This window comes from Trichosurus vulpecula, chromosome 1 (genome assembly GCF_011100635.1).
Source record: "Trichosurus vulpecula isolate mTriVul1 chromosome 1, mTriVul1.pri, whole genome shotgun sequence".
In the NCBI taxonomy this organism is placed as follows: Eukaryota; Metazoa; Chordata; class Mammalia; order Diprotodontia; family Phalangeridae; genus Trichosurus; species Trichosurus vulpecula.
This window is the reverse complement of record NC_050573.1, coordinates 63246535-63259360: the sequence shown is the minus strand read 5'-3', so window position 1 is coordinate 63259360 and position 12826 is coordinate 63246535. Positions and strand designations below refer to the sequence as shown.

Sequence of the window (12826 nt, the reverse complement as noted above, 5' to 3'; positions counted from 1 at the left end):
GAATGATAAGAGTCAAGATATAGATGGAAAATAGAAAATAGTTAACTAGATAAGTAAAAGTATTGGGGGTGGGGAAGGGGAGGAATCAGGAAGGGGTTTATGCAGGAAGAATGAAGCTGATGACTTTGTGCAACTCTGCCTCCCTTAAATCGAATTTACCAGCAAGTCAAGACACCACCCAGTGATGCCATTGGTCCTCTTGGAAAAGGAAGGAAAACAACTGGTAGTAGGGAGCTACAGGAGTTTATTAAATAGGTAAATGATGTGGTCAGACCCGTGCTTCAGGAAAAGCACTTTGGCATTTGAGGACAGTATGGAATAGTTAGAATAGAATAGATTGAATGGAACAATTACACCACTGCAAAGAAATGGGACACATCCAAGAACTACTGTGAAGTTAGGACAAGATTTTGCCCCTGGAGAGGGGAGGATGACACTGAAGTTGTTAGCCTGGGTGACTACACTGTAAATAAAGAAAACTGGAGCACAGGTCAGGAGAGCTGGGTTTGAATCCTGGTTTTGCTCCTTAACTAATTTCTTTCAGCCTCAAATTGTTTTTTCTTAACTACATTGGGAGATTGTGAGGGGAGGCTAGGTTCCATTCAATAAACATTTAGTGCCTACCAGATTCAGGGCACTAGATTTTTTTTTTGGAGGGGGTAAGGCAGGGCAGTTGGGGTTAAGTGACTTGTTCAAGGTCACACAGCTAATGTGTTGAACTCAGGTCATCCTGACTCCAGGGCCGGTGCTCTACTCGCTGTGCCACCTAGTCGACCCCTAGGGCACTAGGTTTCTAAGGGCCTTTCTAATTCCGTATCGTGCTGGACAGGTGACTTAATCTCTTCCTTCAGTTTGTCCATCTGCAAAATGAGGCTCATATTTGCACTATACTGCTCAGCACTATTGGGAGGAAACTTTGTTCACTGGACAGTAAGCTTACTAAGGGGAGGTTCTCCATCCCTAACCTACTCCCATCTTTTCACAAACAAAACAAGGACCTTGCCTTTTTTTTTTCTTTTTTTGCAAAAAACTGAGGCAGATGAAGAAACCCACTCCCTGCCACAAAGGGAGCTTTGGCGGAGCCCCACTCCAGTGCAGTACTCCTGGTTAATGTTCCTGGGCATAGTCCATGTGTCACTTTTGCTGTTTTCCCTCCCCAGCTGTCCTAGAGGAAGAGCATAGCTTTCATTGTTGTCATGTGGGGAAGATGTACAAGCCAGAACCCCCTCTAAAGAGCCAGCAGGTATGTGGCTAAAAGTTAGAAATGGAACCCAGTATTCCCAATGGGTAGCCAGGGAACTTTGCAAAAGGATCTAGTGAGTGAGGCGAGGTCTACTGAATAGTTTAAGCTAAAACATCACAGCATAGTCTTTAGGCAAAAGGATCATAGATTGTAAAAGACCAAGAGGAGTTTCTACCAGAGATGTAATTTCTGTTCTTTCAATTATAATGCTGAAGTGTGACAAGGTGTTCATTTAAATTCATGCCAAAAAGCAGAGTTATGTCTAAAGGTTATAATCCTAGCTCAGCTGACTTACTTTTTAATTGTGGCCAAGTCATCTGAACTGCTTTTTGAGCCTCAGTTTCCTCATCTGTCAAATGGGGGGTTTAGACATGTCTAAATTTCTTCCAGCTTCAACATTCAATAGTGTGAGGCCTATTCCAGATCAAGTGGAGATTGGAAGAACCGAGTCAAAATTTTGTGTGACCCTGGGAAAGTCACTTAACTTCTCTCAGACTAGTTTTCTTAAAGGTAAAATGGGGACAACAGCACCCACCTCAAAGAGTTGAAAATCAAATGATGTCATGTATTTAAAGCATTTTTGTAAATTCCAAAGTGCTATGTGAATGTGAGCTATTACTGAAATTTCCTGTTTAGATATTTTTTCAGATTGACCCTGCTTTGCTCTCTGGTTTCTTGAAAATAGAATTCTGAAAGTACTTCAGGTAGAGAACCAAACGAGGAAATCTAGGGAGCTTTTTAGTGTGGATAGAAAACTTTGAGACTGATTACAGTTTGAAGGTTATCAGGTCAATAAAGTGTGTTAGGGTCTAGAACCCTAGAACCAGCCCTGGAAGAGTTAGACAGTGACAGGATATGGACAGAACTAATACGCCTTCTTACAGATGGAGAATGACTTTCAGTGTTAGAAATTGGCAAAACCCAGATCTTCTGGTTCCAAGTCCAATGTTCATTCTCCTATACTATGATGTGCTTTACAATTCCCTCATATTAGAGTTACCTAATTACCTTTCTAGGCCTTGTTTTCATCTGTAAGATGAAGGAATTGAGCTAAGTCATCTCTAAAGTTTTTTCCAGGCCTGATAAAATGTGTAGGATTCCAATTAGGGAGTAATTAAAGGATTCTCTTAAGGTCCTTTAAGAGTTTTAGAGGTTTACATCCATTGTCTCAAAAATTAAATACAAAAAAAATTCTATGTACATACAATGGAGATTATATAAAGTATGTGAGAGTAAAAAAATCAGGCTTAAATAGAAAATAAGTGAAGGCAAAGCAGCTAAGGATAAATATATTTTAAAATATCAATGCAGTTATAATTGATTTAGCCATTATAGAGAAGAAAATAGAGGCTTAAAAAGGGCCACGATTTGTTCAAAGTTACAAAATAAGTCAGCAGCAGATCCCAGGTTTCTTGACTGGCAGCCCAGGTCTCTTCAAAAGACACAAGGGTCTGGCAAGGGTTCCTGGTAGGCTTGGCTATTCTACTAGACAGAATTAAACTTCAGGTTACAAAAAAAATTGCTGAGGCACAAGCTTCCTGCACATGTACACCATCATAAAAAGGCTCCAGTTTGATTTCACAGCTTGATTAGTGGAGGAGGGGCTGGAATGAGACTTCTGCCAAAATCTAACTGCCACCAAGATTTTACAGATCATTCTTAAAGTGCTGCTGTATAGTCTTTATCATTTACAAAGCTCTTTCCTTATGGATAGCCTCCAATTTAGATGCAAAGATCTGTCCAAGGTCACTTGTCTAGTTGGTGGTGCAGCCCTGTCTCTGGAAGCCTGTGCGCTCCCCCACCCCCAATTTCTCTGACAAATGATATATGGCCAGAGTAAGAGAGGAAACTTGTCTTCTCTAAAAAAAAGGGAGCAAGAGCAATAGATACTGATGCATCGTAGGCAGTAATGGTGGTGGCCCTTTCCCAGGGAAAGCATCTATGTTTGTCTTGTTTTTCTGTCTCCCTTAGTGATACTGGGTGCCATCCACTTATCAGAGAAATACTTCTTCAGAAATGACTGATTTGTATGAGGAACATTTTTCTTCTCTTTTTTCCCATCTGTGCCAGTTTTCTCACTTCTCTTTTCTCCATTTATCTCCCCCAACCCTTTTGGATTCTCCTTCCCCTTCCTTTTGCTCTTTTCCCACATACTAACCAGCTGCCAAATCTTGTCATTTCTCTCTCCACCATAGATGTATTTCCCTTCCTGATAGTACGGTTATTATCTATCTTAGTTCTTCTCCCCTGGATCCCTGCAGTGTTGTCCTGACTCAACTTTACCTCAGTCTCTCCAGGCTCTAATCTATCATCCATACAACTGCCAAAGTGATCTTCCTTAACTGCAAATGTAAACATATAGCTCCCCTACAGGAAAAAAACCAAAACCAACATAGTGGAAACTCCTCTATTTGGCTTTTAAATTCCTTCATAACCACCTGGCTTCAGCTGGTCTTCTTACCCTCGTAATTGGTTTATTGTCCTTCCCACATTCTGTGGTACAATCAAATTGGCCTCTGTTGGTCACACCACCCCACCACCCAACACACAGCCCTTGCTTGCACTGGCTGTAGGACAAGGCTCCCTCCAAACCCCTGCCTTGTAGAACTCCTCATGTCCCTCCAGACTCAGTTCAAACACCACCTCCAACAAGTTTTCCAAACACCTCAGTTGCTTGTATCCTCTTTCCCTCCACTGTATTTGTTCTGTTATGTATTTATGCATACCTGAAGAACAGAGAGTGGTTCACTTTTGGTCTTTATAGCCCTAGCACTTAGCAGTTCCTGATACATGGTAGGTGCCTAATAAATGTTTATTGAGTTCTTCCATCTCCCTTTCCCTCAAATCTCTGATCCCAACATGGGGGGAGAGTAGTGGCAGGAGAGTCTTTTGGAATTGATTGGGAATAGATGAGTTGAGGATGCCTGAAGTGAATCAGAGGGCACATGACAGAACAAAGAGCATGTTAGTGAGTGTTGAGCATTAATAATTGGGGGGGGGGGGGGAGGGAAGGGAGTTTCAGGGTGGGAACAACTAATGAAATGACTGAACTGGTGGTTAATATCCATGTTGTGCTTATCAATAATAATTTCAAAAATTAAAATTGTATTTTCCTGAAATTATTCCTGATTATATCTCCTCTGGAATTTGAGCAGAGGAGCAATTTTCCAAGAGAAAATTAACTGGATTCCTTCTAAGAAAAAAAATTTTTTTTTTTTACAAGAAGCCTGTGCAGTTCTACTTGAATAAACTTCATATAACATTCATAAGCAGAATCCGAAACTTCTGGGTTGCTGAAATTCTGCATGTTAAGTTCACCTAGCTTTGTTGAACTGGTCTTGATAATTACATATTAAGTGCTTACCTTTGTGAGCCATATACTTAAAAAAAATTTTTCCTTTGTACTTAAAAATGGGTTCTTACTGCCTCAGGTAAGGAAGAGACTGGGAAATGGAGAGGAGGAGCAAAGGCCCGTTCCCTAGGTAACAGTTGGAAAAAAAAAAACCCCAAAAGTTATCATTAACAATTCACAAACTTTTTTGTGCAAATTTTTTTTATTTCCACATTTATATCACAATGTGTCCACTTAAAGGACCAAATAGCAAAGTTGCTCCCTTCTGCATCTGAAGAACACAGAAGTCTAGTCACTGTACATTCACTAAGGCTCTTTGTTTTTGCAAATCGCGTTTATGATGAATATCCGTAAGGCAAACAATATCTAAAGGAATGGTAACAAGTATATTTCCAGCATACAAAACAGGCTCCCTCTTCCCTCACAGGACAGTTACACACTAGTAGCACCCGCAGTTACGTTTTTGGACTCTAGAAAGTTGAAGTTTTCCAGAAATTTGCAGGAAAGGGAAAAGGACAAAAATTATTTGGCTACTGGGTGGGGGGAAGGAAGGGGACTTTTAAAAAACTAAATTTTTGCAGCATTTCTTGGAGACTGGATTTAAACTGAAACCAGACTAAAATATGTGGATGCCTACGGAATGTGGAGTTGGAAACTGGGTAACTGCAGTAGTGCATGGCTGCAGTCTGAAAAAAATCTGCACCATGTGACTTAAAATAACCCAATCGCTCAACAGAGAGATGATGCAAATACAAATAAAACTACAGCTGTTGCACACTGTCTCACAGACATCTCACTGCCAAATTAAAAAAAAAAATCAATGCAAATAAATAGATGCGTACTTTTAAGGTAACTCTTCCACAAGTATTCTGTACCTGCCTGTAGATAAGATTCCGGCATTCACATGTGCTGGAAATCATTTGAACCTTTTGGGGACTAACACTTTTTATAGCTGGTTTGCTATAGAGTTTTGAACTCAATTCTTTGTCCTTCGTACGCCCTTCCTTTGCTATTTTTGTTAGTAAACTGGTAGCAGCATTTCACAAAAGAAGAACTTAGACAGAAGAGCTACAAAGGATCAGCCCCTCGAGACCCTCTTCCAGGCCTGTTTTCCAGGACAAGAGGTGCACTCTCCATGTTAAGCGTCATGGAGTCTGCCCTGCTGTATTTGCTAACTGCAGATGTGAAAGCATTTTAGCAACCTTATATTCAGTCTAGGCAGACATAAGGCAGGATGTTCAATCTACCATCATCACCGTGTGGATCTAAAGATATGCACTGCGTCCAATCATACCAATTACCCTGTGTATCATAACAACCATTCACCCCTGGCCAATGGAGTTGCCTTATTCTGTTGAGATCATCATTTGTGACCTCTCTACTAACTCCAGGCAGGTCTGTGGATATACTGTTTGGCACTAGAACATGAGTCTTTCTAGCTTCTCTTCTAGTGCTTTCTTCCTGCTTTAAATATTCAGACATGAAATAATGAGCTCCTGGTGTTTGTACGCCTGATGAGGAAAGCAAACTACTCTGTCTGTTTAAATAGGACTGAATTATTTCATTTCTGGACAACTCTTTCCAGTTCGTTTGTTCAAAAGGACTCTGCAGGTTGGTTTTTTGCTCCGGCTTGTCCGGTTCTGTCCTGTGCTGGTCAGCAAGGGCAGGGATATCTACCTGCAAAGAATCCTTTTGTGTTAGAGGTTTAATTTGTCCAGTCATGGGATCAAAGGTGATTTTTCTCTCTTTTAACCTGACAGGTTTGACACCCCCTTCTAGAACCTGTCCGTCTAAGTTCACTGTGTAGTCTCTAGATCTGTACCTCTTCTTCTTCTTACTGTCAGACCCAGAAGCAGCATTGTCATCACTGTCCATCTTGGAAGCCTCTGGAGAAAACCCCACCCGTGGCATCAGAGGCTCCCCAGAAGGCGAGCTCACTTTGCAGCCAGGAGACATGTGTTGGAGGGTCCCTAGATGCCGCTGATGACTTTCAGAAGACGTATGTTCCTGCCAGTGCTGAGAAACCTCCACTCCAGTCTGATGGGAAGCCTCCGGTCTTTTTGCAGGTACTGGAGGCGTTGAGGGCTGCATCAGCGATGGTGCTCGTGAAGAGGGTGACGAAGCCTGCGTAGCATCTAAGAAGTGGGGCCTTTGAGATGGACTAGGCAGAGAACCCTTTGGTGCATATGTGGGATGCTGCCGGACAAATGGCTCATGCCTTAGGTTGCTAGGACTAAATGAACAGCGGGGACTCTTAGGTTGGTGCTGCCCTGTAGGTTCTTCCGGCTTTTCATGGTGCTGAAGCACTGTAGTCTTTAGCTGTGAGGAAGTGCTGGAAGGTTTTACAAGTCCGGGAGAACTCGTGTGAGGTTTGACGGCATTAACTGGTATCTTATTGTGTTTATCATTCTCACTGTGTTCTGTCCTGCTGCTTTCAGGCCCTGTGTGCAGGTTGACATCAAGAGGGCTGGGGAAATTTTCAGGGCTCCCCCCAATCCCATTAGTTGGAAGGGGAGAAGAATTTTGTAACAGTTCATGGCTAGCTTTGGAAACTTTGGAAGGAGGGCCTTGATGTCCGTCACGGTGTTCTCCTTTTCTTTTTCTATTTCCCAGTTTCTCTGTTTTCGGGGAGTTCAACTTTTGAATGTCATTTCTATTTTTCAACTCATGAATAGGTTTGGACCCAGGAACCGTAGCAGGTGACACATCCGGTCTACAGTTGTGAGCACCTCCATTTGCTGACCCTGGTGGGTTCGGCAATCCCCTTGGCACTGGTTCATTCTGGGTCACAGGTTCAATTAACTTTTGCCAACTCCGCAACAATTTCTTGGCCCGTTTGGCAAGTTCTTCATTTTTCGTCTTCTTCCTTACATCATTGATGAGTTTTCCTAGCCTTGTTTCCTACAACCAAAGAGAGATACTTTACTCCCGCAAAATCATAAACATTCTGAGCAAAAGCATGTTCACAAGTGACATTCCTGAAAAATAGGAAATCCATCAAAAATAGACAAGGTAGGGACAGACGGTCTGAACCAAAGCAAGGGCAGGGAATTTGTGTTCCCTACTAAAATTTTTCAAAAATTGAGCTCCCACTGTGTTACTTATGATCTATGGAAAACTCTGAGTCTTCTTGTAACACAAGCAATTTGAATCTGTAAGCCCTAGTCAAGGCACATTTACAAAAAGCCGTATTTTAAAATGTTTCTCATTACATCTTCATGTGTACAAGCAATACACATACATACATAAACACAAATATACATACATAGGTGTGTGCACACACCTAAGTAATGTCCTAAGGCAGTTGCCTGTCCTTAAATGAGGCTCTGGGTAGAACAAAAGCAACTGAAATTCTAATCCAGTTCCCTTAAGCAAAAAACAAAACAAAAAGCAGCAAACTGAAAACAAAAAACAAAAACCACAAGTTTTTAAAATTCAAGTACAAAAAAGAATCAACATACAAGTATGCTGCCACACTAACACAGAAATACAAAATGAAACTGTGCTGCAGTTCACAAAGAGCAGTGGACTTGATGTTCAAACCAAAACCAAAGCTGGGAAGACTAAGATGAAATAACTTCAGCTCAAATTGCTTTGGGACACTCAGGATTCCTGCCAAAGCCAAGGAGCACAACACATGTGTTATACTCAGTGCTTATACTTCTGAGATATAAATTTAGTCTTAATATTACATAATTTTATTAAAATGGGTCATACCTCAAGTGCCTCTTTGGTAATGGGATATTTCTCCAAGCTGGAGATAACTTCCAGCACTGCCACCATGTTATGGATCTGCAATGATAAAATCAGTCATTAGTTCCATTTCCTTCCCCAGCACAGGGTAAAGAAATTGCTACATACAATGGGGCCACATCAGGCTTCTTTCCTGGAAAGACAGGAATCATAGTATAAGCTCCTTGAGACCAGGGGCTGTCTTTTGCAGTTCTCTGTATCCCCAGCAGGTAGAATAGTGCCTGGCACACAGTTGGCACTTTAGATCCATCTCTTCATCAGTAGTTAGAAAGGGAGGGGGAAGAAGAGAGAGGGGTTCCTGAAACAATATGCAAGGGAAACAGGCTGGGTTAAGCTAGACAAGGCAAAACAAACTCCACAATAGCTCTAGGGCTGGAGATAAAAGTTTAGAAACCAGAAAAAAGCCAAGTATAAGCAATGATTTATTAGGCAAAACTTATATGAATAATAGTATTACAGTCATTCCATTCTACCTCCCAGCTAACCTGCAAAGTTTTAAGTAATGTGTGCCAACATGCTGTTCTAGTTCCTGGGGGGTACAAAGACTCATCTCCTGCCCTCTAGGAGTTTACAATCTAGTGGAACAGCTAGGGATTACAAACAAATGACAAAATCAAACATAATTTGCTAAGCACAAAGGGAAAGGACCAAAGTGTAAAGATAAATTTCAAGAAGAGAACTCATCCATCTTTCTGGGGAAGCTTAACATGATTTAAAGCTTGACCATTACACAGAACTACCATTCCTCAATGTTTAACTGGAACATAAACAAGATATATTAGTAAAAATTAGATTCAAATTTATGCTTTCATAAAATCAGTGTGGGCACAATGATTTATTTTCTTCTGCAAAAGAGAGCTACTGCTATGTAGCAAATAAGTACTCATCTTTCAACAAGCCACTAAAGATTTACATATTGCTAAGTATCCACACCAATAGGAGTAATGCAAATCAAAACCACTCAGAGGTTTTACTCATACCCAGCAAATCAGCAAAGAAGCCAATAGATAGAAATGTTTAATGCAGGAGGGGCATTGGAAAGAGGCACACTACTGTTAGTAGGTCAGTAACTTGGTCAAACCCTAATGAAAACTAATATGGAATGATGTGGGGAAAAAAATTTTTAATTATTAAACTGTACATTACTATCTGAGCCAGAGATACCATAGCTATGCTTAATCTCACCCAAACCACCCGATGTAAAACTCAGAAACAAAGGTCATAAGTAAATCAAATTAACCTCCATAGGAGCCCTTTGTGGTGGTAACAAAAACTTGGTCACAAAGTAATTAGGTATCCACTAATTGGGGAAAATAGCTAAATCATAAAAAACAATGAAGATGAAGAATTCAGAGAAGCACAGGACAACTTCTATGAACTGAGTCTGACTCAAACAAGCAGAAATAGGAAAACAATTTACATACATAACTACAACAATCTAAGTGGGAAGAACAAAAGAGCTGAAACTGAATGCTATATAATTGCAAGGACCAAGCCTGAACTCCAAAGATATTGCAAAATACATCTCCATCCCTTCTTTGTAGAGATTTGCAAACCTACATATATTCATTGTCAGACTTGGTTGATGGGTTGGTTAGTTGCGGTGAAATTCTTTTTCCCTCCTCTCATCCAAAGGATGGCTCTTGGGATAGAGGAAGATTAAAGGATACTTTTTAAAATGAAGGTGTCAATCAAATGAGGTAACATGTGAAGTGCTGTGCAAAACTAAAACTATTATATAAATGTGATGATGATGGTGGTGGTGATGAAAAAATAAAAGGTATCGATAAGGGTAGGCTGGATCTGTGATCACACTGATACAGGGAAGTCTCAAATGAGAACATTACTATTAATTGTACGTCAATGCCTTCTTTTCAATTTATGGTCTTACATGAGAATTGCCAAGAGGTCTCCAAAGGGGGCCCAGCCATAACCAGACTCACCCCCAAGGGGTATGTGTTGACAAACTAATCCCATCCTCCTGTGACAGCCAATCTGTGGGGCCCGTCTCAGAACAACCACACCTATCCTTATTCCCCATTCTGCTCCCTCTCCAAACTACCCTTTTCTAAACCATAGGCTAAAGCCCAATCTAGGTGCGCACAGCAGTAGCAATCAAAGGTATCATTAGGAACATCTCCCTCATCTCTAGATTACCCAGTGGCTTCAGGAAGCATTCTTCAGGTCAAGAATCTATGCTATATGGCAGTAACCACTGGGAAAGTCTGCTCTGCCCTTTTCCTCCATGGGACAGCATTATTTGCATAGGATCAGGCATAGATGAACTGACAAATTTGGAAAAGGGGTACGTGAAGGGAAAAGGTGACATAAGGAAATCTGTCCCAACTCATGTTAAAGATGTTCCTGTTTGCTTGACCTCAAAGGGGAAAACCAGAACTAAAAGGGTAAAGAGTTGGAGGAAAGTATTCATGATCAATGAAGGCATTCCAACAATGAAAGCTATCCAAAAATAAAATAGTGCCTCAGTTGATATTAAGTTCACTATTACTGAAGGTATTCTACCTAGATGGCCATTTATCAAGGATGTCACAGAGGAGATGCTTCTTTTGGACAGAAGGGTAGACTACAAGGCATAGTGGTAAACAAAACAAACTAACCCCCACCCCACCCCTACACACACTAGATTACAGTAAAAGGACTTGGGTGAAAAATCCTGGCTCTCCTAGTCAGGTAACACCTCTGGGCTTACTTCCCTTATCTGTAAAAATAAAGTGGTAAAAGCATGGGCAGTAAGTGTGGCACAGGACAGCGTGCCACTCCTGCAGTCAGAAGGACCCGAGTTAAAATCTGACTTCAGACAACAGCTGTGTGCTGGGTACCCGTAACCCTTTTTCCCTCAGTTCCTTATCTTGAGCTGGAGGAGGAAATGGCAAACCACTCCAGTATCTTTGCCAAGAAAACCCCAAATGGGGTCATGGAGAGTTGGACACAACTGAAACAACTCAACAACAAAAGACATGGCCTAACATCAAACATGAGCCTTAGAGGCATTGGAAAACCAGTTATTGAAAGATCCAGATGCTTTCACAGAATTTTTAAACACCAATGCCCTGAGATCATGTTTAGGTCATCACAGTACCCTGCAAGGGGACTGATTACCCAGTTCTTCCCCCCTGCTAACGTAAGCAAAACCTAAACTCCATTCTCTTTTTCCTTATCATTTACAATCAATATATGCTAAAGTGAAAAATGTTATCCTCTGTCTCACTGTCCCCTCTTCAACCTTTCCTCTCATTCTTATCCCTAACCAGGTTATAACTTCCTCCGACTTCCCTTTCCATTATACCCTCTGGAACTTTTGGTTTTTTGTTAAACCCCATTCATCCTGGATCTTTTCATTCTTTCCATCATTGCAATTACTCTTCCTTTAAAGTTAACTCCATCTACCTATCTATATTACTGCTTCAGAGCCTTGTCAGGAACACCAACCAGCCTCTAGGTTATATTCTCCATTACTTAAGTGTTGGCTCAGACTCTCTCTCTCTCTCTCTCTCTCTCTCTCTCTCTCTCTCTCTCTCTCTCTCTCTCTCCTATAACCCCTAACCTCAAACTTTAGGAACTTTTGATTTCTTCTTGAATACTTCTATGACCTGTATATTCAAATGCCCTCAGCCACTCATAAGAGAAAGTCATACTCTTAAATTTCACTATCATCCAAACCTGAGCTCTTATCAGTCAACAAGCATTTATTAAGTACTTACTATGTGCTAGCCACGGTGCTAAATGACAGGAATACAAAGAAAAAGCATAATTAGTCTTTACCCTCAAGGAATTCATAGTCTAAGAGGGGAAAACAAAAGAAGAAAAAGAGTAGATCAAAGGTAACCTTAGAGCAAAAGGCACTTGGCAGGTGAGGACCTCTTGCAAAATATGGTGTTTGAGATAAGTCTCTACTGGGGCTCTTCCAAACCTTTTTCATTCCTCCTCGAAGTTCCTATGGTTCGCTCTCCTCTCACCTTCTCAAGCTGAGAACCTTGTCTCATATTTTACAGAAAAATGTGAGGTTATTTACCATGAGTTCCCTTTTCTCCCTTCTTCATGTCATGACTCTGGTGCTTTCAGACATTATCTCCTTCACCCCTATCTCACATGATGAGATGACTTTACTCTTTACCAAGGCTAACCCCTCCACCTGAATAACAAAACTCATTCCATCCCACCTCCTCCAACAGACACTTTAGAGAAAGGACTTTTTGTCTCCCCAGGGCTCAGCAGTGCCTGGCACACAGCAAGCACTTAATAAAGGAATACTGACTGACTAGAAAGAAACAAAGTTCTGGATCATGAAATTCTTCTTTCTGTTAACTTACCTTTGAATCTTACCCTGTACCTCATTTCTTTTTCCGTCCCCAGTTATGAAACCATAGGCTATGCTCAAATTAACTCTACCACTTTCCCTACCTCCCTATGGCCAAGTAACTTTCCCAGTGTCTTTCCTGAGCAAAATGCACCTTTCT

General features: G+C 41.1%; 1 protein-coding gene across 1 annotated transcript in view; it reads right to left on the bottom strand.

Annotated features, from left to right (window-relative positions):
• Positions 1-4784: 4784 nt before the first annotated feature.
• Positions 4785-12826, bottom strand: part of MED26 (mediator complex subunit 26) — a 129235-nt gene continuing 121193 nt past the window's right edge. The window contains exons 2-3 of the mRNA XM_036765818.1: positions 8313-8387; positions 4785-7496 (exon numbers count right to left, since the gene is read on the bottom strand). Coding sequence (XP_036621713.1) covers positions 5805-7496; positions 8313-8387 — 1767 coding nt within the window. The 3' untranslated portion in view covers positions 4785-5804. The remainder of the gene's footprint in view (positions 7497-8312; positions 8388-12826) is intronic.